Consider the following 25,399-nt stretch of genomic DNA (forward strand, 5'->3'; position numbering starts at 1 on the left):
CAGCCCCCGCCGCCCCGGCGTCTGGGGGTCGGGGCCCGGGTGTTGCATGCGGGGCGGGGCGGCCTTGAGCCAGAGGCGAAGATGGAAGGCTTAACGCTGAGCGATGCGGAGCAGAAATACTACTCGGATCTCTTCTCCTACTGCGACATCGAGAGCACCAAGAAGGTGGCCGCAAACGGGCGGGTGCTGGAGCTGTTCCGGGCCGCGCAGCTGCCTAACGAAGTGGTCCTTCAGGTAACGCCGCCGTCCTCGCTTCCCGCGGTGTCCCGAGGTGGGCTGGCCGCCGAGGAGCAGCTTCCCAGTGGGCTCGGGCCTTTGGCCGCCAGCCTCGAGAAGTGGGAGTGGGCGCCGTGTCCAGAAGGGCCGGCGGTGGCAAGTTCCCCCGGGCTCCCACCCTGCGGGCAGGCGGCTGCAGGTGCTCGGGTGGCCGGGACTCGCTCGGAGGTGGTGGTGGTTGGGGGGTGGAGGGGTGTTGCTTCTAGAGGACAAAACTCAGATGCAAAGATACGGTGGGGGTGGAGGTTCTGAATATTATATCTGGAGAGCCTAAGTCTTTCATCGCTCGGCTGCCCCCCGGAATCTGTATTTTTCACCACTGGAAGAGCAATTTCACAGGAAAGACCTTGGGTCATTACCATGTCTTTGAATCCTAGATCTTGGTACCCTGCAGATCGGATCCTGCAGAGTAGTACAGCTATTAGCATAGGTAAAATGTGTTTTTCTTTACAAATCTTTGAATTAACTGAGTAGATGTTATAAAGGGTTTAAGAATCAAATAATCAGTTTTTTAAGCTAAGCTAAATTTTGTTAAGTGCCGTCGAGTCGCTTCAGACTCATAGGGACCCTATGTACAACAGGGAAACACTGCCTGGTCCTGCACCATCCTCACGGTCGTTGCTGTGTTTGAGCCCATTGTCACAGCCACAAGCTAAATCTTAGGGCAGTTAAAAAATTTGAGCTTTCAGCTAGTAGTTTGCAAGTAGGCATGAAAAGAACTTGTAGTTATCTGTAGAACGTGTGACTGATGTAAACTAGACGGTGTTTTTCTGATGGCATTTGGTCACATTTGGTGGAACTTGTGGATCTGGGTTGGGAATTAAGTTTTGGGTAGCTGAAGTCAAACATGCGCATTATAGCCCTGAGAGGCAAGCAGAGTAAGTTTAAGCCTTCTTTATCATATGTGTTTTTAGAACAGAAGGCATCCCATAAGTTTTTATCTTCTGTATGTGGTGAGCGTTAATGTTACTCTATTTAATGATTCGCAGCTGCTAGTAAGAGCATATCAGAAACAGTTTTTAAGCTTTCGTCTTTATATTGATCCAAGTCAAATCTCCAAAACTTAAAGCCAAATGCATAGGTATGATGTAATGTTCTGCAGAGAGTTTTGATACCTGTGTTCTTGACCCCACTCTGCCCTTAAGTAGCAGTGTGACTTTGGGCCAGGCACTTTCACTCTTGCCTTAGTTATCTAGTGCTGCTATAACAGAAATACCATAAATGGGTGGCTTTAACAAATTTATTTTCACACAGTTTAGGAGGCTAGAAGTCCAAATTCAGGGTGCTGGCTCTAGGGGAAGACTTCCCTCTCTGTCAGCTCTTGAGGAAGGTCCTTGTCTCTTTTGAGCCTCTGCTCATGCGCAGTCTTCAGATAGCTTAGCATTTCTTTCCCCATCTCTGCTGCTGCTCACTTGTTTAATCTTTTTGTTTCTAAGCAGATTGACTGAAGATAGACCCTACACCAATCCTGCCTCATTATCATAACAAAGACTACCCATTCCTAAAGGGGATTATAACCACAGGCATAGAGGTTAGGATTTACAACTCATATTTTGGGGGTACATAATTCAATTTGTAACATTGCATCTACTGGCCCCCAAAATTCATGTCCTTACCACATATAAAACACATTCACCCATCACATTATCGTAAAAGTCTTAAATCATCTCCAAGTCCAAAATCTTACCTTCTAAAGCATCTACATCAAACATGAGTGAGGCTCTAGGCATATTCTATCCTGGGGCAAAATTCTTCATCTGTGAACCTGTGAAATCTGGAATACAAGTTTTCTGCTTCCAAAGTACAATGGTGGAACAGCACATGGTGGGCATTTCCGTTGCAAATGGGAGAAATTGGGGGGAAAGAAGGGATGTTGGACACCAAGCAAATCCAAAACCCAGCAGAACAATTTATGTTAGCTCTCAAGGCTTGAAAATAATCCTCTCTTCTCTGAGACCATCTGGAAAATGGCCCTGCCCTCCAGATTGTGGGTGTTGGCCATACCCTCTGGATTCTAGGTGGAGGCCCCTCAGCCCTGGGTTTCAGCTCTTCCCTCCAGGCCCTCTGGGATGACAACTCTGCTCCCTCTATTTAGGCTGCACCATTCTCCTAGTCCATTTGAGTGGCAACCTCACTCAGCCCCCATTCTTCTGCCCCTTGGGCATGGCAGTCCCACTCCCTCAGCTTTGGGCAGCGGCCCCATCCCCCGGCACACCTTAATAGCAGCCCCAGACTCCAGAACCAAGTTGGCGAAGATCCAACTCTTTGATACCTAGGAGTCTGTGGCCCCTCTCTTTGAAACCGAGAAGCCCTTGCTTCTCCCTTCCAACAGTTCTGCTGATCTCCAAGCTGCAGGGATGGTCCTTTTCTTTTCTTGGAGGACAACAGATGTAGCTCCTTTGGCCTGTTTTCTGCCTATAGAATTCCAAGAGGCAGACAGTGTTCTTTCCTTTTGTTCTTTCTCTGTCCCCTTCAGTCTAAGCTGATGGTGGTTAGAGCCATCAGTCACAGGCTTAATCTCTTTAACAAAAGATTATGTAGCCACATCGATGGTGAACATTCTAGGACATGTGTCCTTAGTTTGTACAACAGGATTTTCCAGATCTTTAAGTTCTGTTTTCATTTTTCACAGTTTATTTTAAGTCGGTCTCTTTCCTCTCATATTTTACTGTAAGCAGCAAGGAGAAACCACTTGGCTCCTTTAAGATCTTGCTTAGAAATCTCCTCATCCAGGTATCGAAGTTCATCACTTACAAGTTCTACCTTCCACCAAACATTTGAACATAATTCACACAAGTTCTTTGCCACTGCATAAAAAGCATCACCCGTCCTCCATTGTCCAATCGCATGTTCATCATTTTCTTTTAAAGCCTCACCAGAAGCACAATTAATGTCCATATTTCTAGCAACGTTCTGTTGCTGGTGCCATATGTATTCTCTTAAGAGGATAGAGACCTTCTTTATAGTTCCCCTCACTTCCTTCTGAGCCCTCACCAGAATTGCCTTTGACATCCATAATTCTACCAACAGCCTCTTCAAGACAATCTCAGCTTTTGCTGTTAGACACCTCAAAAATCTCCCACTCTCTGCCCATTACCCAATTCCAAAACAACTTTCACATTTTAGGTATCTATTAGAGTAGCACCCTACTCCCAGCACCAAATTCTGTCTTAGTTATCTAGTGCTGCTGTAACAGAAATACCATAAATGAGTGGCTTTAACAAACAAATTTATTTTCTTACAGTTTAGGAGACTAGAAGTCCAAATTCAGTGCCAGCTCTAGGAGAAGGCTTTCTCTCTGTGTCAGCCCTGGAGGAAGGTCCTTGTGTCTTATTAGCTTCTGCTCCTAGAGGATCTTCATGTGGCTTGGCACCTCTCTTTTCCCCATCTCTGCTTCTGCTTACTTGTTTAATCTCTTTTATATATCAAAAGAGATTGACTGAAGATACACCCTATACTAATTCTGTCTTGTTAACATAACAAAGATAACCCATTCTCAAATGGGATTGTAACCACAGGCGTAGAGGTTAAGATTTACAACACATATTTTTGAGGGACATAATTGAATCTGTAACAACTCTATAGTAAGTGTGCTCATCTATAGGATCAGAGTCAAGTTCCTTCTAATGAAAATTCTATGAAGATTAGAAATGTAAAAATGTCCACACGCAGGCCTCTGTTTTAGAAGTTTCGTGTGCAGTAACTATGACTGAGTTGAATGAGCTTTATCTTTTTGCATAATCATGTATATTTTATATTGCTTTTTTTAAATCTTGGAAAAAAACGTTGAATGTCTTGTATATCAATGAGACATGGATAAGGAGTCTCAAATTCATGCTGGGCCCAAGGGTTGGCAAACTTTTGTTGAATGGTAAATATTTTAGCCTTTGCCAGCTATTTACAGTCTCTGTTGCATATTCTTCTTATTTGTTTTATTTGGTTTTAAATGCTTTAACAATGGTAAAAGCCATTCTTTGGTTGGAAACAAAACTGGTCCTGTAATTTGCTGACCCTTGCTAAAGAATGATGGTAGTAGTGTGGAGTACTAGACTCTTCTTGTATGGCTTTGCAGTTAGACTTACAGAAAGAGGTCTGGTCAGAACATGCTCATTAATGATAGCACTCTTTTGTAAAAATAACAAAAAATACCTTCAGATCATTTAGGAACTAAAAGTAAGGAGAAATCTCCTGTGCTTTGTTTTGGTTTATGCATTTGGAGTGGGAGAGAAGCTGAAATAAGCTGACCTTCTTTTTAATGATGCACAAAGACTTTAGGACTTTAAATGTATTGTTTAGGATAGACAAAGTAACATTAATTAACCTTTTCTTGAAATGTGTTTAATCCAATCCAAGTTATTTTTCATGTTTTGCATTATTTTATTATCATTCAAAATAAATTTTGATTGCCTTTATGTATAAACTAGAGCTTAAATAGCATAAATATTCAGGATTCAGTAACAAGTTGGAAGCTTTAGGAACTCCCTGAAGCAGAACTCTGACAGTAATATATACTAAATAGCAAGCTAGATGTCTTAAAGGCAGTTTACTTAAAAATTGGCCTAAGACATAGAAATGTGAGACAAAAGGGGAATATAGGCTTAAATCCCTTATGGGAGTTTGGGGTTGTCTGAAAACACAGTCCTCCATTGCTTTCTAAGTGGGAAACATTTGGGGTCAAATAAAATATAATATTGAGTTACCTACTTGGCACTGGGCTAGGCATTGCAGGCCATTAAAAGAGGAATAAGAAGTTCTCGAGAACCTTGTAAACTAAAGGATAACACAAGTGTAACAGGGCAGAATGTGAATGCCAGAGGAGAAGTACATAGTGTAACATAAACCAAAGGAGGTAGGATCAGGAAAGGCTTCTTGACTGTTAATTCTGGTCGAATTTAAAGTAGGGTCAGACAGGGGATGAAAAGGACTTCCAAGTAGAGGAAAAACATGACCAAAAGTGGAATGTGTAGAAGCCTTTACAAGGACTAGCAGATAGTTAGGTTTTGTTGAAGTTAAAGTAGATGATGTATTGGGGTTAATGGAAAATAGAGTTTAAAAGAGAGACCGTATTACCACAGGTGGCGTAGTGGTTAAGAGCTCTGTTAACCAAAAGGTTGACAGTTCAAATCCACCAGGTGCTCGTTGGAAACCCTATAGGGTAGTTCTACTCTGTCCTGTAGGGTCGCTGTGAGTCGGAATCAACTCGACGGCAATGGTTTTGGTTTTCTGCAGAACAGGCTGGAGAGTTCATTTTTTAATGGGCAGTGAAGACTCAGTGAGAGTTTTTTGACTTTTTAGTTTTTGAGTAGAGGAGAGCTTCAAGGCTGGAGAAGGAGGCTTTTGCAGTGGTCTGGAACAGATGCTAGGTAAACAGCTTCTAAACCAGGGTGACAACAGTAGAAGAGGGGCTGAATGAGCAGATATATGTTATTGAAGGACTGCTGGGTAGCCACTGTGTGAGGTGCTTTGTGGGATAATGTTTAATTGAATCAATAGATTGAGGCCAGATTATCAAGGCTAGGTGGAGAGTTTTGAACTGATTGTGAAGGTAACAGGGAATTGTAGATTTAAGAGAAATGGCTCATGAAAGTGGTGATTTAGGAGACCTTTGTCAGTGCAACAGGAGTTAGAAGAAACTAGAGACTAACTCGGGGACTGATTCTCTGTTTTAGATACACAGTGGTAAGGAACTGGGCCGGTGAGGGTAAGGAAGATGAGGGGCCGGCCCCCTGCCCACAGGGGTCATTTGGCAATGTCTAGAGACATTTTTGATTGTCATAACTAGTAAGTAGAATCCAGAGATGCTGCTAAACATCCTACAGTGTACAGGGCATTCCCCACAGCAAAGAATTATCCAACCCCAAATGTCAGTAGTGTGAGATTGAGAAACTCTGACGTGGACTCTAGTGGTGACAGTGGGACAGAAAATGAGACCAGAGATACAGGAGAAATTATGAAGGTAGTGTTGATAGACCTGGGTTACCTGACAGTATTTGGATGAGAGGAGAAGAATGGGACAAGGATTATTCTGCTCGATACCTCTCACAATTAAAAGAGGGGCAGGAAGAGGGCCTGATTTTTTTATTTTTCCTAAAGAGATAATTATGCATTGAATTTCAGGTGTTTTGAGATGGTAATGCAAATTTCCAGGAGATAGTTGGAAATGGATGGAGACAGAACTAGCTCCCTCTGATGTGTCCTCCCTGGATGCCAGTTCTTACAGTGAAATTCAGTTGTTTGGGGTGTCTTCCTCTGTCTTCCTCACATAAGTGTCTTGGGGCAGAGGACAGCGTGTTGCCCCATATTCACATTCTCTCACAGTGTCTCCTACAGTGGGCGCACACATACACATCAGGCCCTTGATTGATACAGTAGTTTTCAGCACTTGTTAATAAAAGTCATGAGAAGGCTGAGTCATTTGGGCAATGAGTGTAGAGAACAAAGAACAGAGGGCCTGAACTGAAGGAGGAAGGAGCTTGCGTTTATTTAGTGCCTATTATGTTCTTGTTATGAGACAAAGCCATTTTCATGCAGGAGCTCGTTTGATCCTTACAGCAACCCTGTGAAGTTGGTATTATTTTTGTTTATTAACTTGGAACTTGATAGGCAGAGATGTTAACTAACTTGTGAATGAGTAGTTTCTCTCCCTTACCACTATGCCTTGCTACCTCCCAGCGCTTTCTTACCTTCACTGTTTATGTGGTTGAGGAACAACATAAGGAATAAAATTCAGCCTGTTTTTGATTTGTCTGTGGTTCTTGTGAAGAGTAGAACTTTAAAATTATTTGATCCTGAGTTGTACATGGATTTCCTCCTTTGCATAGTAAATAGTTTTGTGCATGAAGTTGTCTTGAAACACAGTTACTTAAGAGAAATAGGAGCATTCTTTTGGTACCCTGGGCTCACACAGACACAATTTTTTACATTACTACAACTGCCAAACATCTTAAGGTACGTTCGTTACGCTTATTTTGGAATAGCAGAATAAAACCTGTTCTGAGTTTAAGGGTTTGTTTTTGAAGACATGAGTCAATAGACAAAATTAACACTTGGTAAAATTATGTTCCATACCAGAGAGGAGCAGAGCTATTTAGTTGCCGTCAAGCTGATTCCGACTCATGGCAAGCCCATGCGTGCAGAGTAGAACTGCTCCATAGGGTTTTCAAGGCTGTGACCTTTCGGAAGCAGATTGTCAGACCTGTGTCCTGAGGTGCTCTGGGTGGGTTTGAACCACCAACCTTTTGGCTAGTAATCGAGTGCTTAATTGTTTGCACCACTAAAGAACTTTTTGGAGCAAATCTGTTGTTGTTATGTGCTGTCAAGTTGATTCCAACTCATAGAAACCCTATATGACAGAGTAGAATTGCCTTATAGGGTTTCCTAGGCTGTAGTCTTTATGGGAGCAAATCACCAGGTTTTTTCTCCCTCAGAGCCTCTAGTGGGTTCTAACTGCCAACCTTTTGGTTAGCAGCCAAGCGCTTAACCGTTGCACCGCCGGGGCTCCTTTAGATCAGATCTAGGGGGAGAAATATCTGGTTCATATGATTTAATCATGAGGAATTTTACTGTCTACTGAGCAAGAAAATATTCAATGTTGTGGCTTAAACTCACCTTTTCCAGAAGTAAGTTATTTTTTTTTTTTTAAAGATTAGCAAAGGTATACTATTTACCACACTAATCAGCATGTTTTCTTAGGTTTTGCTTAAAACCTCTTTTTTGGGGAAAGGTTTTGAAACTTTGTATACACTTTGAATGTCTAATAGTTTGATAAAAGTTTCTGGTACTAACTGTTCTCTCACTGAAGATTTTAAGCAATGTACCCTATTAATGAAGCTGAAAATCTTTCCATCATTTGTATTGAGCAGTACCTTAGTAGAGTATTTGAATAACACATGTACATTTAAAGGGGGAAAAGTAACAACAAAGAAATATAAACCATTTTGTCTTTCTTTTCAGACTTGTTCAATTCAGTTAAAAAAATCTTTTCATTAGTGATGGGTTTAAAAATAGGGAAGCACAATTTTAAAGAAAAGAGAAATGTTGAAATAGATAAAATGTCCATTTAATATCTGTAAAGATTGCATTAATAGAGTTTTTATATTGAACAATTTTTTTTATTCCTGAATAAATTTCATCAGGTAAAATGTATTACTCTTTTAATATAAAAAAAATAAAAACTGATAATAAAAATAGGGAAGCAGATCTTTATTTATGCATTGAAAGTTATAAACTTAATAAAAAGAAATGTCAAGTTTGTTATTCCGGTGTAGTGATTTTTTTTTTTATTTGTAAATTTTGAGTCACCAAAATACTTATAATAAACTACAAAAATAATCTTGCCTTAATCAGACACTTTCCTATACACAGTTGAAAAACATGTCATATTGTTTGTAAAAGAAGTCACTGTTAATGACAGTAATAGTGTCATATTTACTTTTAAAATTTGTTTTTCCTATAGACCCATATAGTGCTAGTTTGAGTCTTTTCTTTTTTAATCAGCAGCTCAGAGCTAGATTCTTTGTATTTTGGAAACTCATGCTAAGCATTTTGTCCGAGTTGTCGAAGGGTCTGGGAGGTTAATATAAGGAGCACTAACCATGGGAGGCAAGTTCTAGTCTTGCCTTTGTGACCTTGAACGAGTCACTTAATGTCTGAGTTTTAGTTTTCATTTCCCATGTGAAGTGATTGGACTGGATTTTCATGATTTCTGACTCAAATGAAAGTGTCATTGTATACGGATGGCCCGTCTAGCCAGCCATAGCCCTAAGAAAGGAGCAGACTGTCGTGGTTAATTATGCCACCATTATGACACTGAAATTGGTTTCTTTTACATTCTTTGGGGGTTATTGTGATTAGCTACAATAGGAAACTAATGAAAGGATTATAAGGTCCATGGTGCTTTGTTTTTAAAGGTATCTGGCCAGTGAGGATTTGAAATGGGTGATACCAAAAAACCAAACCTGTTGCCGTCAAGTTGATTCCGACTCATAGCAGCCCTATAGGACAGAGTAGAACTGCCCCATAGGGTTTCTAAGGAGCAGCTGGTGGATTTGAACTGCCAGCCTTTTGGTTAGCAGCCAAGCTCTTAACCACTGCGCCACCCGGGCTCAAATGGATGATAAGACTTGCCATTTCCGATGTTTTCCCTAGTATAGGTTTCATTTTGTGTCGTCCTTCGTTCGTGAAATTCTGAAAATATACCTTTCTTAAATCAGCTTTGAATACTTTCAGCAAATACTTCTTAGTGGCTACTACTTGCTATACTCAGGGTGTATACATAGTAGTGAAAAATCAGACTGTTCCCTGCCTTCATGGATTGTACTAATGTTAAAAAGCAACAGAACTGTGTACACTAATAGAAAATCATGGATGGGGAAGCTATGGGAACCTATTTAGGTGGTAAGGGAAGGCATCTTAGAGGAAGCATGGACAGGAGGAGGGAGAATGAGATGTTTCAAGTCGAAGAAACAGCGTATGAAGGGCCTGAAGCTGTAAAGAGCCCTTTTACGTAGTGATTAAGGAATTTGGGTTTTAACGGAAAAGTTACTACACGGATGTTGCTGGAAGTTGCCATTATTGGATGACTGGAAGAAGAATATGGTTTGTTTTTTGTTTGTTACTGTTGTTTTTTGTTTTTTGGTGAGATGATGAATTCTTGAGTTCCCTTTTGCGCATCAGTGTTTTTAGAAGCCTGTGGGATAATCAAGTGAAGATGTCAAGTAGGCCTCCTCCGGAGAGGATCAACCAATGTTGAGGAGCTCAGAGATATTTGATTTGGAGATTTCAGTTTGAAGGTTGTCAGTGTACTAGTGATATTTAAAGCCACGCATATAGGTGAAATCATTGAGAACGAGACTATAGAGAGTAACAAGAGTTGGCCAGAAACGGAAGCCTGAGGAACACTGAACGTTTTTGAAGTTGGGTAAGCTGAGAGCCCTCTGGGAAGGAGACTAAGAAAGATAGCCAGAGTGGTTGGAGGGAAACTTGGAACATATATTGCATCGTGTCACGGATGCCAAATGATGCAAGTATTTCAAGGAGGGGACAGTCAGCCTTATTGAGTTGGACTGAGAGGTATAAAGATGTAGGTAGAAATATGGCCATTGGATTTGGCATCCTAGAGATCATCCATCAGTGACTTTGATGAGCCAGTTTCATGGACTGGTGGAGCTGGAAGCCAGACTTGAATGACTTGAGGGGTAAGTGGTGGCAGAGGAACTAGAGATGGGTATATAGATTGCTTTTTAAAAACCTTTCCCTTTGAAAGGAAACAGATATGGAGTAGAAGCTGGAGCTATATGAGGGGATAAAGGAAGTCATTTTGTGTTTGTTTTTTGAGTGTAAAAAGTACTGTGCTATGATTTTGGTTGTTAGGATTCATAAGAGAGGGAAGGAAGATGAGAAGTCATTGAGAAAGCAATAATTCTTGGTCAGGACCCTGCCTGCACAAAAGGACAAGCCTTTGGAAGGAGAGGGAACACTTCCTCAGTTTTAGCAGGAGGGAAGACAGAAGAACATGGGTATAGAGCCAGATACGTATATAGATTTGGTGGGGCGGGGAAGGAGAATGCTCCACGTCACAGCTTCTATTGTCTTTACAAACTGAGGCAAGACTAACAGATTAGTAGTGACAAAAATTCCATTTTATAATAGCATCAGAAGAATATAATACTTAGGAATAAATTTAACAAAGGAAGATCCAAGATTTTTAAATACCTTATTTGATTTGGACAGGGCTAGAAATAATGTGATTTAGCATGAATTGAGACCAATTTCTGTCCATTGACTATAATTGGGTGGTATGCTGAGTTTATACTTAACTCAGATATTGTAATTAATTTTATTTTTCCACAGAAATGTAAAGCCTTAAAAAAATCTGAGTTTGGAATAGTCATGCCCGACAAATGATTTTAATGAAATATTTTAAGTCTCTAGGGCTACTTTGGGTTGCTTTCTTCCATTGGAATAATCATTGTCACTATCATTAATCATTTTCTAGGGTAAAAGTTTCTGAAGTTGCTTGGAGGGACTGGTTTGATATCTTTGTATCCCTAAATTGCTGTGTTCAATCTGAGTTTACATAAGTAGATAGGTCTTTGGCCCCATCTCCACAATTATGTTAATATACTCCTTTGAGTAGTTGCAGAGAGTGCTGATCTAAGAGTGACTACTGCTTCTTCTTGTCAATGATTATGTAAAATGTCGTATGTGGAAGCAAAAGTACCTATATTCTTAAAGAAAAACTGTGGGTCTAGAAATGGGGAAAACTCATAATTTCTAGGATCTTGTCTTTATAAAAGTAGTAAAAATCCTCCATTGTTTTTCAAACCTAGCTTTATACCTTTTGTTAGTTTTGTTGTGTGAACTTTAACAATGCTGCCCTAAATCCTTTGATTCCATCAGTAGCGTCTTTTGTTTTGCCCCTTTACTGTGTAATTAATTTGAGGGCTTGTTCTCCTAAAGTGAAATTTATCACCAGATGACTCAAATAGGGATGATTCTGATGAGGTTTTGAGTCTGCATGGCTTGCAGAAAACAGGAATAAAAAAGTGAAGAGGAGGAGCTAATTTTGTGGAGAAGACAGTGTGCTGAATTTTGGATGTGCTAACTGGGATGCCACATTCAGTCGTAGGGACAGCAGGGTTCAGTGAGCATTTGAAAGCTTGAGGGTAGCAGTTGGGTGGCTGTAGAAGCTTGCTGCAGACCTGTTGTGGTTCCTGAATGAGGCCATTCACTAAAAATGAGCAATGCACACTTAACTTCGTTGTATTTGAAATGTCCTTTCAGAGTACATGGTGAACTACACATTGACTCAGGCCTTGAGGTTTGTATTCTCTCTTAAGACCTCAGAATTTCTCTGAAACTTTCTTCAGACTTTTGGGAAGGCAAGGTGAAACTATAATGTCTCTTCACCTGAAATTAGTTCAGCCTCCAAATAGTACTTCAAGGAGGGGACAGTCAACTGTAGCATTATTATAAAATGCATGGCAGTGTGGAGAGCACGTTGAATCTGAATAATCGTGTCTACCCAGCCTTAAAAGCACCACTCACCCCCACATCTCACAATCCTGTTTCTGATTATTCTCCTAAATGGACTTTGTGTTCTGTTCTCACATACTTTACTTGTTCTTTATCAGTTCCTTTTCATCATGTTGCTTTCCTCATCTGCAGTGGCCTCCCCCACTTCCATGCTTTTTCTCCCCCTTTTCAAAATGTGGCTGTGCTTTTATAGGCTTTGAGCATCATAATTTGAACAATCTCACCCTTGCTCTGAGACTTTCATTCGCCCCTCCTAGCCATTCTTTTGTCTGTGTTTTGCCATACCTTGATTTTTGTCCATTTACACCATTGCTTAGTTTATTTATGTCAGTGCTTAGCTGCTTTTCCATATATTTACATCCCAACAACATTTAAGCAAATCGTGAATAAAATTTAGGATTCTTTTCTTTTATGACTTCATGATGTCTAGAGCAACAAAAGCACATAGACGTTTAAAAAACATAGACAACTTCTTAGGGAAAGCCAGTTGCGTAGTCCCGCTATTACTGTGCATTCATAGATGTGATTGAAGTGGTGATTTAAGGCAGTGGCTACTTAGCCAGAGAAGTAAAGAGTGGGGGTGGTGAGGCTTGCAGCCTTGGATGTTCCACTGCCTATCACTGTGGGTACTCTGCCCACCCCAATCAACATTCTAGGCATGAGAAGAGAAGAGGAGGAGGCTGCAAGAACAGGAACAAATAGCCCAGAATTCTTCTACTCTGAGTTTACTGCTTTGCTGACAGACATTGCCAGTCCACTGCCCCCCACAACCCCTACTGCCTTTCAGTACGTTTTTCCCCCTATTACTTTTTGTGTAGCAGAGTGACTGTAAGAAGTTTAAAAAGAAACAAAGCTAGGCACTTATTGGCAACTAAAGAAATAAATTCTGGTAGAATCTACATATCTTACCACTATAGTGTATGCTTTTCTTTCATAAAATGTAGTAAAGCACAACATCTGTAAAGTTCCAGTGTACCTGGCTTTGAGTGGAAGATGATACATCCATTTAGGGATGAGGGTGCTAGGTGATAGCACATTCACGTGACGTCTCGCAGTGGTGGTACATTCCCTAGCACAGGCCATTGAGACTTGTGCTGTGTAAAAATTACAAATTACACTACTTGTCATGGCCACAGAAATCAGAGAAATTGCCGATGTTAAACCTTTGAAATCTAAGAGTCTACTGTACTCTTATTGTGCCTGCCCTCAGAAAGCTAATTTAATGACCAGAGAAAGAAAGTTTATGGTTAGATTTTCTATTTACTATATACAGTTTGGAACTTCTAGAAATAGAAATCTTTTACTTCCCTTTAAATTTCTCCAGATTCCCTTTAAGACTGGATTCTGGAGTTAATCCAAACTTAGTGTTTCTCACTTGCATTTAACAAAAGACAAAAAAAACAATTGTCATAGTTACTAATTGTATTGTATCATGGTTATTTTCTACAGTGTTCCTTTTTGCTTTTCGTGTTACTCATTTGACCCTGCACACCCATCTAGCTGCCTTCCTATTTTTCTTCTTCGTTTTACAGCAAATAACAAATGACCCAGATTTCTTTTCTACTGCCCCAACCTCCCTTCTCTCTCCTTAAGCACTAGTAATCTAATTTTTGTATACACTTTTTTTTAAAAGAAATTCTTAAAGCTCACTTTTATCCTAGTCACGAAATCCAGTGACCATTTTTTAGATCTTATTCTGTTTTACCACCTCCTTTGCAGTTAACACTGAATTACTTCTTGGTGGATAGTAACTCTTTCCTTTGTTCACCACGATAGTGAAGTATTTTTGTCTGTAGCATCCTGCCTGTCTTCTTATCCTCTATTCCTCTTCTTCAGTTACCTTTGACTCCTTTCCTTATATCCGGAGCTCCGGTGGCACAGCGTTTAAGCATTTGGCTGCTAACCAAAAGGTCAGCAGTTCGAATCCACCAGCTGCTCCTTGGAAACCCTATGGGGCAGTTCTCCTCTGTCCTGTAGGGTCACTATGAGTTGGAATTGACTCGACGGCAGTGGGTTTGGTTTTTTCGTTTCCTTATATCCAGCCCTGGTGGCACAGTGGTTAAGAGCTTGGCTGCTAACCATAAGGTCAGCAGTTCAAATCCACCAGCCGCTCCTTGGAAACTCTACTGGGCAGTTCTGCTCTGTCCTATAGGGTTACTATGAGTCGCAACTGACTCTGCAGCAACAGGTGCGTGCGTGCGTGCGTGCGTGCGTATTCAGCCTACCAAGCCCTTCAGATTCTTTCTTTGAAAGGTCTTAGCTAATCATTCTTTTCTTTTCTTACCAGTTATCAGCTGCTGTCAAGTCATCTCCCATTCATGGCAACTCTGTATCAGAATAGAACTGTGCTCCTTAGCGTTTTCAGTGGCTGGTTTTTTGGAAGTAGATTGTCAGGCCTTTCTTTCAAGAGAACTCTGGGTGAACTCAAACCTCCAGCTTTTCATTAGCGTGCTAACGTTTTCCACCCCCCAGGGACTCCTTTCTGTTCTTGGTGTTACTGCGTTCCCAGCTCTGACCACCTCATTGCTAAACTACTGCAGTAGCCTCCCACGTCCTAACTAGCTTCTCTGTAATTGCTAAAGATAGATAAGGAAATTAAAAAAAAAAAAATGTTATCAGACACTGTTCAGAAATGTTCAAAAATTAGCCTGGCATTTAGAACCCTTACCGTCTAGCCCCAGTTTACCCCCTAACCATCACTATATTCCATGCCTTGACCTCTTGGCACCCCCCAGTTGAATGAGCGTCTTGTTTTCGCTTACCAAAAACCTATCCATTCTTTAAGGTTCAAATCAGCACCTCCCCTTTTTAAAACAAATATTTAACTTTAAACTTAGAGATAAGTGTTATTATTTCCATTTTGTAGCTGAGAAATCTAGACCTCCAGAGAAGCGACGTGTTCAATATGAGCTGGGATTCAGATTCAGCTCCATCTAATGGCAAAACTGGTGCTCAGGGCACAAACCATTTTGGTGCTTAAGATTGCAGTCTTATATTATTGCTTATGTTTTCAAGTTGTGTGTTAAGTTTCCAACTAGGTTAGAAGTTCCTTGAGGACAAGAGATGTGTTTTGAAACTCTGTGTTCCTTACAGGGCCTAGTGTATACTTTGAACACTGTACGTTAGCATTTAAGAAGAGAACATTTTGATGAGGTGTTTCTATAGTGCTGCAGATTATAATAACAAGTCCGCTTCCCTTTTTATGTTAGAGTATTCTCTGTAAAATGTTGAGAATGCAGGAAAGACTGCAGACATGGCTGTGTACTTGAATCAAGGGAGGCAGTAGAACAACCTTATGTTTTGTTTCTCAGAGTGTGGAATGTGTACCCAAAAGATATGAATGCGTATAGTGAAAAAGCTGTTGCCTTTTTAGTTGTTTTTCAAATCTCGTTATTTAAAGAGCAAGTTTCAGCTTGGTATTAGTAAATTTTTTTAAATAATATTTTATTGTGTTTTCGATGAAGGTTTACACGGCAGTTTATGTTCCCATTCAACAATTTCTACATAAATTGTTCAGTGACATTGGTTACATTCTTCATAATATCTAAACATTCTCATTATTTCTGTTCTGGTTGTTCCATTTCCATTAATCTAGTTTCCCTGCCCCCTTACATTCTCTGTTTTAAAGTAATTGTTGACTGTTTGGTCTCATATAGGTGATTTTTAAAAGGAACACAGTACTTAGACGGGTGATAAATTTACTGTTTTTTCGAGTCAATTCGTTATTTAACTACAAGGTGCTGTTAAATTTTTAAACGCCTTTCTAATGCTCCCTTAGCAAAGAACAGGTAGGCCTTGGTGTGGTCACAAGCATATTTAACAGACAACAGTATATTTCGCTGAAATTAACAGTTTCATTTTCATTGGATTTATTTTTATTTTGGTTATCTTCTATTTTAAATGATATTTTCCATTTATGCAGTGATACAAAGTTTATTTTAAGTTATTAACTTGTTAAAAAGTGTCTTGATTTAAAGAAAGATATTAAGTACATAATAGCACAAGTGGTTTTTGGACATGACAGAATTTGCAAAAGTGATATGCAAGTGTGTGAACTTTGGGACAAGTTGGGAAACACTGGCATAATGGAAAAAGCCAGGCTTTGGAGCTATACAAAGCTGGATTCATATCTTGGCCCTGTTGATTACTAGTCTATGACCTTGAGCAAGAACATTCTCTTTGCCTCATATTTTGATTTGTAAAATGAAAATAATAATGCCTGCTTTTTAAGGTTGCCTTGAGAATTATCTTAAATAATTACTAGTACATCACTCAATAAATGTAGCCTTTTCATCATCGTCATTTTTTTTTATTTCCTCATTCAGTCAGCTAAAAATCTTTAATAGAATTTTAAAGATGCAACTTGATCTTGAGGACTTCTTACAATCAAACAACTATTTAACTGCTCTGGGCCTTAGTTTCTGTCGACATGAGTTTTCTCATCTGCACATTGGGAATAATAATAATAATATCCTGCCTCATAGGATTGTAAAGTGCCTAGAATAGTGCCTGGTACTTAGAATAGTGCTATATAGCCGTTAGCTATTATTATTACCCTAGAAAAAAATATAGCTTTCTGGAAGATCCTAAGGGTTTTTTTTCCCTTTGTTCTTATCATTACAAGTTGTGAAGGGAGCGTGTTCTGTGATATTTGTATATGTCCATTGAGCACCTACCAGGTGTAAAGCATTGTTTTACCGATACCATGGTAAACAGTCAAAGGAGAATAACAAGGTCTTCAGCAAAACTACCGTGAGGTACCTATACCCTAAAGTTGTTGCAGCATGCAGTTATAGAAACTCAAAACGAGGACATTAGTAAACCCCAAAGGGTTGAGGAGACCAACACTGTGAACTTCTGTGTGTGTTCGCAGCACTTTCTAATTGAATGAAACACCAAGGAACATGTGTATCTATCTGCATTTCTTTAAGGCAGCATCGTGGGCTTATATTAGTTGCTTGGTTACATTTACTGCTATTTTTATTTTTCAATTTTTATTTATTTGGTAAGATATACCTGGTTTTAGGACAAGTGGTGTTTTTTATTCTGTTGCTTGGCTATGTTCCTAAAATGTTGGTATAAAACAAATGTGGTAAACCAAATCATTTCAAGTTTTTTTTGAGTAATTGAATCAGAAGTCTTCCTATAAGGGGGAGAAATTGACTCTAAACTTAGATTTTTTTATTGCGGGGCAGGAAGCTCTTCATTATCAAATAATTAATACAAAAATATTATAAAAGACTCAAAAATACAAATATTATATTTACACTTAAGACATTGTTCCTTTGAAATAGCTAGATTTTCAGGATAAGGTTTAGCAAGTGACCTATTTCCACTGAAATCTCCAACAGTAAATTTAACTCCTTATATTTTTGCTCATCATAACAAATCCAAAATCACATTTAACTATACATCTCTGTGTGATTTTTTAAATGTCTGGCACTTTGACAGAAATAGATTTTTTTTCTTAATTAGATGTTTTCAGATGGTAAATGTTTGTGTTGTAATTATAGACTAAATGTGAAATTTGCATTAAGAGAAATAATATTTGCACTAGAAGGGATCTAGAGATAGAATTCAAACCTTTTGTTTTATTAAGGAGGAAATTGGAGATATATTCAATGACTTGACTATATTCACATAGCAATCAACTATCAAAACTTGATTCTTTGGCCTACCCAGCAAAAACAAACAACCCTTGTTTTTATGATAAAACATAATAGAATTCTGTTATAATACAGTTTTTTATATGCGTGTGCCACAGGGCAAATACAGTTCCTCATAAAATAATATAATGATTAAGAGCATGGCTTTCAATCCAAGCTCTGTTACTTCCTTGCTGTGTGTCCTTGAGCAAGTTACTAGTGTCAGTTTTCTCATCATAGGGCCGTCAGGATGATTAGTTAATATGTATACTGAGCTTGGAACAATACCTGACACATTGTATACACACAATTAATGTTAGCTATCATCAACATAATAGCCATCATTATTGTCATCATCCTCACCCTATAAACTTAATACAAGTCAGTGAAGTATACTAACAGTGCACTAAGTGGGTTACTTCTTATCACAAGTAATAGAAATTTCCCAGGCTGCTGCCTGACCGCTGGTAAAGAGTATACAGCAGAAACTTAATCACAGATGCATAACCCGGATTCTACTAACTGACTACAAAGATTAAATGAGTTAATTTTTAAAGTGCTTAGAATGATGCCTGGCCCACAGCGTTTAAATGTTTAACATCTATTATTTTTATTTTTTTTAATTTTTGGTTAACTAGGAGTTACTGTGCCTCTGGAATAGTTAGTCAGGCCTCGTAAGAAAACAAAGGGATTTGATTGCTAGTAACTGATTCTTGAAAAATATTAACCTTTAATTGAAATATTAATATTTAGTATGCTGTATTATAAGGGAGCAGGTTGCAAGTGTTGGCTTTTCATGTCACCTTATGCACCTTATTGGTTAAATGGGACCATTTCTCTTTAATGGAGTGTTAGAAGGGCAATTATAAGTCTGGGTTTGCTTGAGACAATCCTAGTTTATGGGTATTTTCCTGGCATAGTTATAAATAAATAGTACGTACCCTCTTTCACTCTAAGCATATCTCAGTTTCGCTGTAAATTTTATGGTCATCCTAAGTATAGGATACTGACCAGATTAATTTTGTTGGACAATTGTCATACACCAATAATATTTTCTAAAGGCAAGTACTCCTATTTTAAGCTCACGTTTTAAATGATTTACAGTATTTTTCAAAACGCTTTTAAATTTTGTGATTTTTCTCCTTTCTTACCTTTAGTCTATATTTCAGTTTCTTTGTTCTTTCCTCCCTCCCTCCTTTTAGGTTTTTTTTTTTTTGGTTAATGTAAATAATACAAAAATTATTTTTAATTGGGATTTTGGGGCTTGAACTACCAATAAAGTTTATAGGCAGTCATACCATTTTTCACATCAGAGTCCTTAATTTTTGAGGCTATCACGAGCTTTATTTGATTAGATGACTAATGATTGTGATACTGATTATAAGCAGTAAAATATTTATTGGTCCATATGCATTACTCTTATCATAGTAGACTGTCAACAGGAACTTACTATTGCCTAAAGCAAGTAGAATTTATAGCTAATGAATTAGAAGTCAGATATTGCTAAAAGGAATGTTAGCAGTACCTACATTGTCCAGAAGTTAAAGTTAAAAACTCCATAAACTTTTAAAAGCTACCTCAGTCATCTTTTATGTTGATTATTTGGCTCAACAAACTCTTTATGGTTCCTTTCCTTAGCAGGTAGAGTAAAATCTGCCTTCTAAAGACTTAAGTAGCTTCTAGGGTCTGTAGCAGTAATGTATATAGATATGGTGTATTCTTCTGATGATCTCCTATGATATTAGTGGGGAAAAAGAATATATTTGAACTTTTTCTGTTGAAAAGTTATAGAAGACATTTGTTTGTCTTTATATTGAGAAATATACTTTTTACAAATAGTTATCATATTAGAAAAAAAAAACTGTTGCCATCGAGCCAATTCCAACTCATAGCGAGAGAGGACAGAGTAGCACTACCCCATAGAGTCTCCAAGGAGCTCCTGGTGGATTCAAACTGCCAATCTTTTGATTAGCAGCCGAAACTCTTAACCACTACGCCACCAGGGTTTGCACTTATCATATAAAAAACAAAAAAACAAAAAACCAAACCCATTGCCGTCGAGACGATTCCAACTCATAGTGATCCTGTAGAAAGGGGATTAATACTTATCCAGTACTTATCTTATATTTCTGCTGTTTCAGTGCGTGATAGGCACTGAATAAAAGTCTAATATTGCTAGCTAGCTATGATAATTCTTATGTGGCAAATTTTATACATTTGTTTTTTTTAGCTTGTCAATATGACAATGTATAACTAATTTCTTAGTTTACCTAAGGGTACGTACTGCTTGGGAAAGACTTGGAGAACTCACCCTTCATTGAGGTAGGAAAGTGATTGAAATGAAAAATGGAAGTTATAGATGAGGGTATGTTTGGGTGAAAAGAACCAGGAGAATGCAGTTACATACGTGTTAAGATAAAATCATAGCAGTAAAAGAGAAAGAAGGAATACAGTCTTGACTTGCAAACTTGAAATCAAAGATCATTTGAGTTGTGTAAGCAAAGCAATAAGCAATTAAATGTCTTGGATAAGAAAGTAATGTAGTGAAATTAAGACGAGATATTTACGTGCTCTAGTACAACTAGTAAGTACCTCAAAAGCGTTGGTGAGATTGCATTTCACTTTAGCCCTGAGTTACGTAGGGAATTGGCAGTGGAGTTGGTTACTAAGTGATAGCAAAAGTCATTTAGGAATGCAGACATGGCTCATGAGTGCAGTAATGGATATGAGATAGCCATTTGTTTGTTAGACTGTGCTAAGTATTTAAGTTGTTTTTGTAGCAATGGGAAATAAATATTAGAGATTAGTATTTCCACATAGTTTGTAAACAAAACTAAACATTCTATATTGACAGCTATGTTTGAAAGGAAATCAAGTCATCTTAGAATGACGGGGCTTATGATACAAGGCCCCAGCTTCTTTGCCATTGACTTGTTTTTTTGTTGTTGTTGTCATTGTTTGTTTTTACCTTTTCCGCTTGCCACAGTGTACTGCCTGGTGAAGATGATATACAGGAGTACATGGATCATGTGTAGTCTAAACTACCTTGGGGAAAGCAAATAATAGTTATTAGAAAATGTTTAATTCTTAAATGGCAAAAATGATCTTTCTATCTAAGAAAGATTTAATTGAAATGAAGACTGTCTAACAATGGTAAACTAGGTGGCTGTGGGCATCATGGGGGAGTAATTCCCTTCAACAGACATTAAGTGCCTGCCATGTGCACAGTACAGTGCCACACCTTGCAGCAAATTTCAGTATGACTAAGCCATAGTCAGGTCTGTGGGTGGAACAAACAGTTTACGCTCGCCTGCTAATCTAAAGGTTGCAGTTTGAACCCATCCAGCAGCACGGCAGAAGACAGCCATCGCAGTCTGCTTTTGTAAAGATTGTTGTTGTTAGTTGCCTTTGAGTCTGTTCCAACTCATGGTGACTTCATATGTTAAACAGAGCAGAACTGCTCCATAGGGTTTTCTTGGCTGTAATTTTAACAGAAGCAGATTAGCAGGCTTATCTTCCGCAGTACCACTGAATGGGTTCAGACCGCCAACCTTTAGGTTAACAGTTGAGCACAAGATTACTCTGTAACACACGGATTGCCATGAGTCAGAATTGACAGAACAGCGATGGGTTTGTTTTTTTGTTGTTGTTGTTGTTTAAACCATAGTCTCTGCCCCCAAGGAACTTAATGGGGGTGAGAAAGAGGGGTGGGCAGCAGAGGGAGTATGTGATGTGCTTAACATAATTACACAGATAATTCAGGTAACTTCAATGGTCAAAGTTGGTCTACTAGTGTGAAAAATAAAAGATCATTTGCTTACGGAATAGGAAGGATAGAAAATGCTACAGAAAGGAGGAAGCTGTTAAGGTGGGTCATGAAAGGATGTAATTGAAATAGGCAAAGATAGATTAGAGAGTGAGCTGGTTAGAGGGAAAAGCAAAAGTGTAAAGGTAGGAGAGCCCAGTCTGGATTCCCCAGAGAAAACTGGGGAAGAGGGTTGAAGCTATATTATAGAGAGCTTTGAATGCTAGACTTAGACATTTATTCTTTAAACTATAATAAATATTGCTTGGAGCTATACTTGAGGACTGTTAATCTGGTAATCTGGTAGTCTGTTATAGGAGTGAAGAGAGACTACAGCAAAACTGATCCATAAAGTAATGTTTCATTCATTCATTCATCCAGCTAACAAACGTTTATGACACTGTACTTCAGGAGTTGTTCTAGGGTCTAGGTATAGGAGGTCTTCCCTGTTCTCTGGAGTCTCATTCTTTTGTTTGTTTTTTTTTTGGAGATATAATAAATAAGTAAACAGGATACTCAGGGAAGACCCTCTGAGGTCATGCCATTTGAACTGAGACCTGAATGACAAAAGCCAGCCAAGTAAAGATCTGAGAGGAAAATGTACTGGTGATGCAGACAATAAGTACAAAGGCCCTGAAGCAGGAGCAGTCTTGACTTATTGAAAGAAAAGGGAAGGAGGTGTTTTAGAATTCTTGCATCATTTATACCGTGAGAAACGTATTTGAGGACTGTAGTAGGAACACTAGTGAAGCACAATACATTTTTTTAAAAATTGTCTCAGTAGCTTGAATCACTTTGGCAGATCTTCTTTTAAATATCTGTTTTATTGTGTTTTTGGTGAAAGTTTACATAGCAAATTAGGTTCCCATTTAACCATTTCTATACATATTGTTAAGTGACATTGGTTATATTTTTCACAGCCTGTCAACATTTTTATTTCCATTCTGGTTGTTCTCTTTCCATTAATCTAGCTTCCCTGCCCCCCCCCACCCTCACCCCTTACCTTCTCATCTTTGCTTTAGGGTAAATGTTGACTGTTTGATCTCTTATAGATAGTTTTTTAAAGGAACATGGTAGTCACAGGTAACAGTGTTTGTTTTATGAGCCAATCTGTTGTTTAGCTGGAGGGTGACCTCTAGGAGTGGTTTCAGTACAAAGTTTAAAGGGTTACTCTAGTCTCTACAGTCCAATAAGTCTGGCCTTTTTTAAAAATTTGAGTTTTATGTTTTTCTCCCATTCTATCCAGGACCATCTGTTGTGTCCCTGGTCAGAATGGTTGGTAGTGGTAGCCAGGCACCATCTAGTTCTTCTGGTATCAGGATAGGTCATGGTTCATGTAGGCTATTAGTCCTGTAGACGTTTCTTCTTTGAGTCTTTGGTTTCCTTCTTTCTCTTTTGATCCAGACAAATAGAGACCAATAATTGTGTCTTAGATGGCACAAGATCTGATATAAAACCATCATGTAGTGTTTTATTGATGACCCAAAAATAATTTTCTGGGCATCCAGAGTCTTAGCTGAAACTTTTTAGGACCATTATATAAGTTGTTGTTGGCTTCCGTGGAGTTGACCCTTGAGTCTTGGTGACCCCATGCACAGAAGGATGAGACATTGCCAGGTCCTGCACCATCCCGTGATCGGTCATAGACCATTATGATCCATAGGGTTTTCACTAGCTGTTTTTCAGAAGTAAATTGCTAGACCTTTCTTTCTAGTCCAGCTTAGTCTGGAAGCTCCGCTGAAACCTGTTCAGCATCCTAACAACACATAAGCCTCCACTGACATACAGGTGGGGGCTGTACATGTAGTGCATTGGCCAGAAATCAACCCCAGGTCTTCTGCATGGAAGGTGAGAGTTCTACCACTGAACTACCACTGCGCCCATTATATAAGTAGAACAGGTTCATACATAATAATGCCTGTAAACCTGAAAAAAACCAAACCCATTGCTGTTGAATTGATTCCAACTCATAGTGACCCTATAAGACAGGATAGAACCACCTCAGGGGGTTTCCAAGGCTGCAGTCTTTATGGAAGCTGACTGCAACATCTTTCTTTCATGGAGCAGCTGGTAGGTTCGAACCACCAACCTTTCAGTTAGCAGCCAAGCGCTTAACCCACTATACCACCAGGGCTCAGTAATGCCTGTATATATGCTTTTTCCCCCCCAGCAAACTTGGTGTCACCTTTTTACACCCTTTCCTTACCAACTTTCTAGAGGACATAAAGGGTTAGCGTTATGGCAGTTTTTGCCATTGGCAGTACTTTCTCTCCTTTTCTAATATTAAATGTAGAGCACTCTCTGGGGCAGAAAGTGCAGATATGTGGTCCAAGTGTTTTGTTTGATCTGCATATTTTTAAAAAATGATTTTGAGTATGTTAACATTTAAAAATGGGAACATATCTCAGAAAATTGCAGATTTCCAGCTCTAGAAAAATCTGAAGATGGCATCATTTGGCATGCATTCCTCTGTAGCAGCAGTCAGCTTGAGCCTAAGAGTAGCCGCTCCCTTTACACCTGCATGCATTAGTTCATTCACTACATTCCCCACCTAACCCATTTCACGAATTCACGTTACCTGCTTGCTCCTGTAGACACTGTTTTTAGTGGCTGTTCTAGGGGAAGAGGGTATATAGCAAAGGCACCAAGGCAAGAATTCCTCCTATCGTTGTACTCTGTTTTCACTCTGTAGAAGCGGATGTACTCTAGAATAGCATTTCTCAAAGTGTGGTCTGCAGATCCCTGGTCTGTGAAGTCAAAACTGTTTTCATAATAAATAGTAAGAGATTATTTGCCTTTTCCATGTATTGACATTCGCACTGATGGTACAAAAGGAGTGGTGGATAAAACTTTCAGCTTCCTTAGTACAAATCCAGGCAGTGTCACCAAACTGTACTAGTATTGTATTCTTTACTGCCATGCATTAGAGAAGCCAGTTTCACTTAAGACTGTCCCTTGTGGAACAATAAAAATTATTAATTTTATTAAATCTTGACCCTTGAGCATGTATCTTTTTAATATTCTATGTGATGAAATGAGAAGTATGCATAAAGCACTTCTGCTGCATACTGAAATATGATTATCTTGAGGAAAAGTACATATGTTACTGTTTGAGTTGTAAGGTGAACTAGCCATTTTTTTCACTGAACATCATTTTTACTTGAAAGAACAGCTGACTTGGGCATGACTTTTTCTGATGAGATCAGTGGTGATATTGACATGTGATTGTGATTTTTAGAAATACTTTATAAACGAAATGTATCAACAATTGGAAGATCTGCACAACTCAATCAACCAATAGTTTACAAATAACTGATGCAGTATACAATGCTCCAAGGCACACCAGTGGATTTTAATGTAATAATATGTAAAGCGTTTAATTATGTGGTTACAGATTCCATATTGCAACTAACCTTTAAGCAACTACCACTTGTTGAGTTTTGGTTGGTGCTGTGAAAAGTGTAATACAACAGTTATTTGAAAAGGCTGTTTAAAATAGTCCTTCCTTTCCAACACACATCTGTATAAAGTTGGAGTTTCCTTCTACGCTTTAAACAAAACAATGTATCAAAATAAACTGAATGTGGAACATATGATGAGAATCTTCCTCTTAAGCCAGACTAAAGAAATTTGCACA

General features: G+C 38.9%; 1 protein-coding gene across 4 annotated transcripts in view; it reads left to right on the forward strand.

Moving 5' to 3' along the window:
* Positions 1-35: 35 nt before the first annotated feature.
* REPS1 (RALBP1 associated Eps domain containing 1) overlaps positions 36-25,399 on the forward strand; it is a 76,215-nt gene continuing 50,851 nt past the window's right edge. For all 4 annotated transcript variants that reach the window (XM_004368874.2, XM_004368875.2, XM_023729701.1 and 1 more), the window contains exon 1: positions 36-234. In XM_004368874.2, coding sequence (XP_004368931.1) covers positions 82-234 — 153 coding nt within the window. In that variant the 5' untranslated portion in view covers positions 36-81. The remainder of the gene's footprint in view (positions 235-25,399) is intronic.

Source organism: Trichechus manatus, unplaced genomic scaffold (assembly GCF_000243295.1).
Source record: "Trichechus manatus latirostris isolate Lorelei unplaced genomic scaffold, TriManLat1.0 scaffold00002, whole genome shotgun sequence".
Classification (NCBI taxonomy): Eukaryota; Metazoa; Chordata; class Mammalia; order Sirenia; family Trichechidae; genus Trichechus; species Trichechus manatus.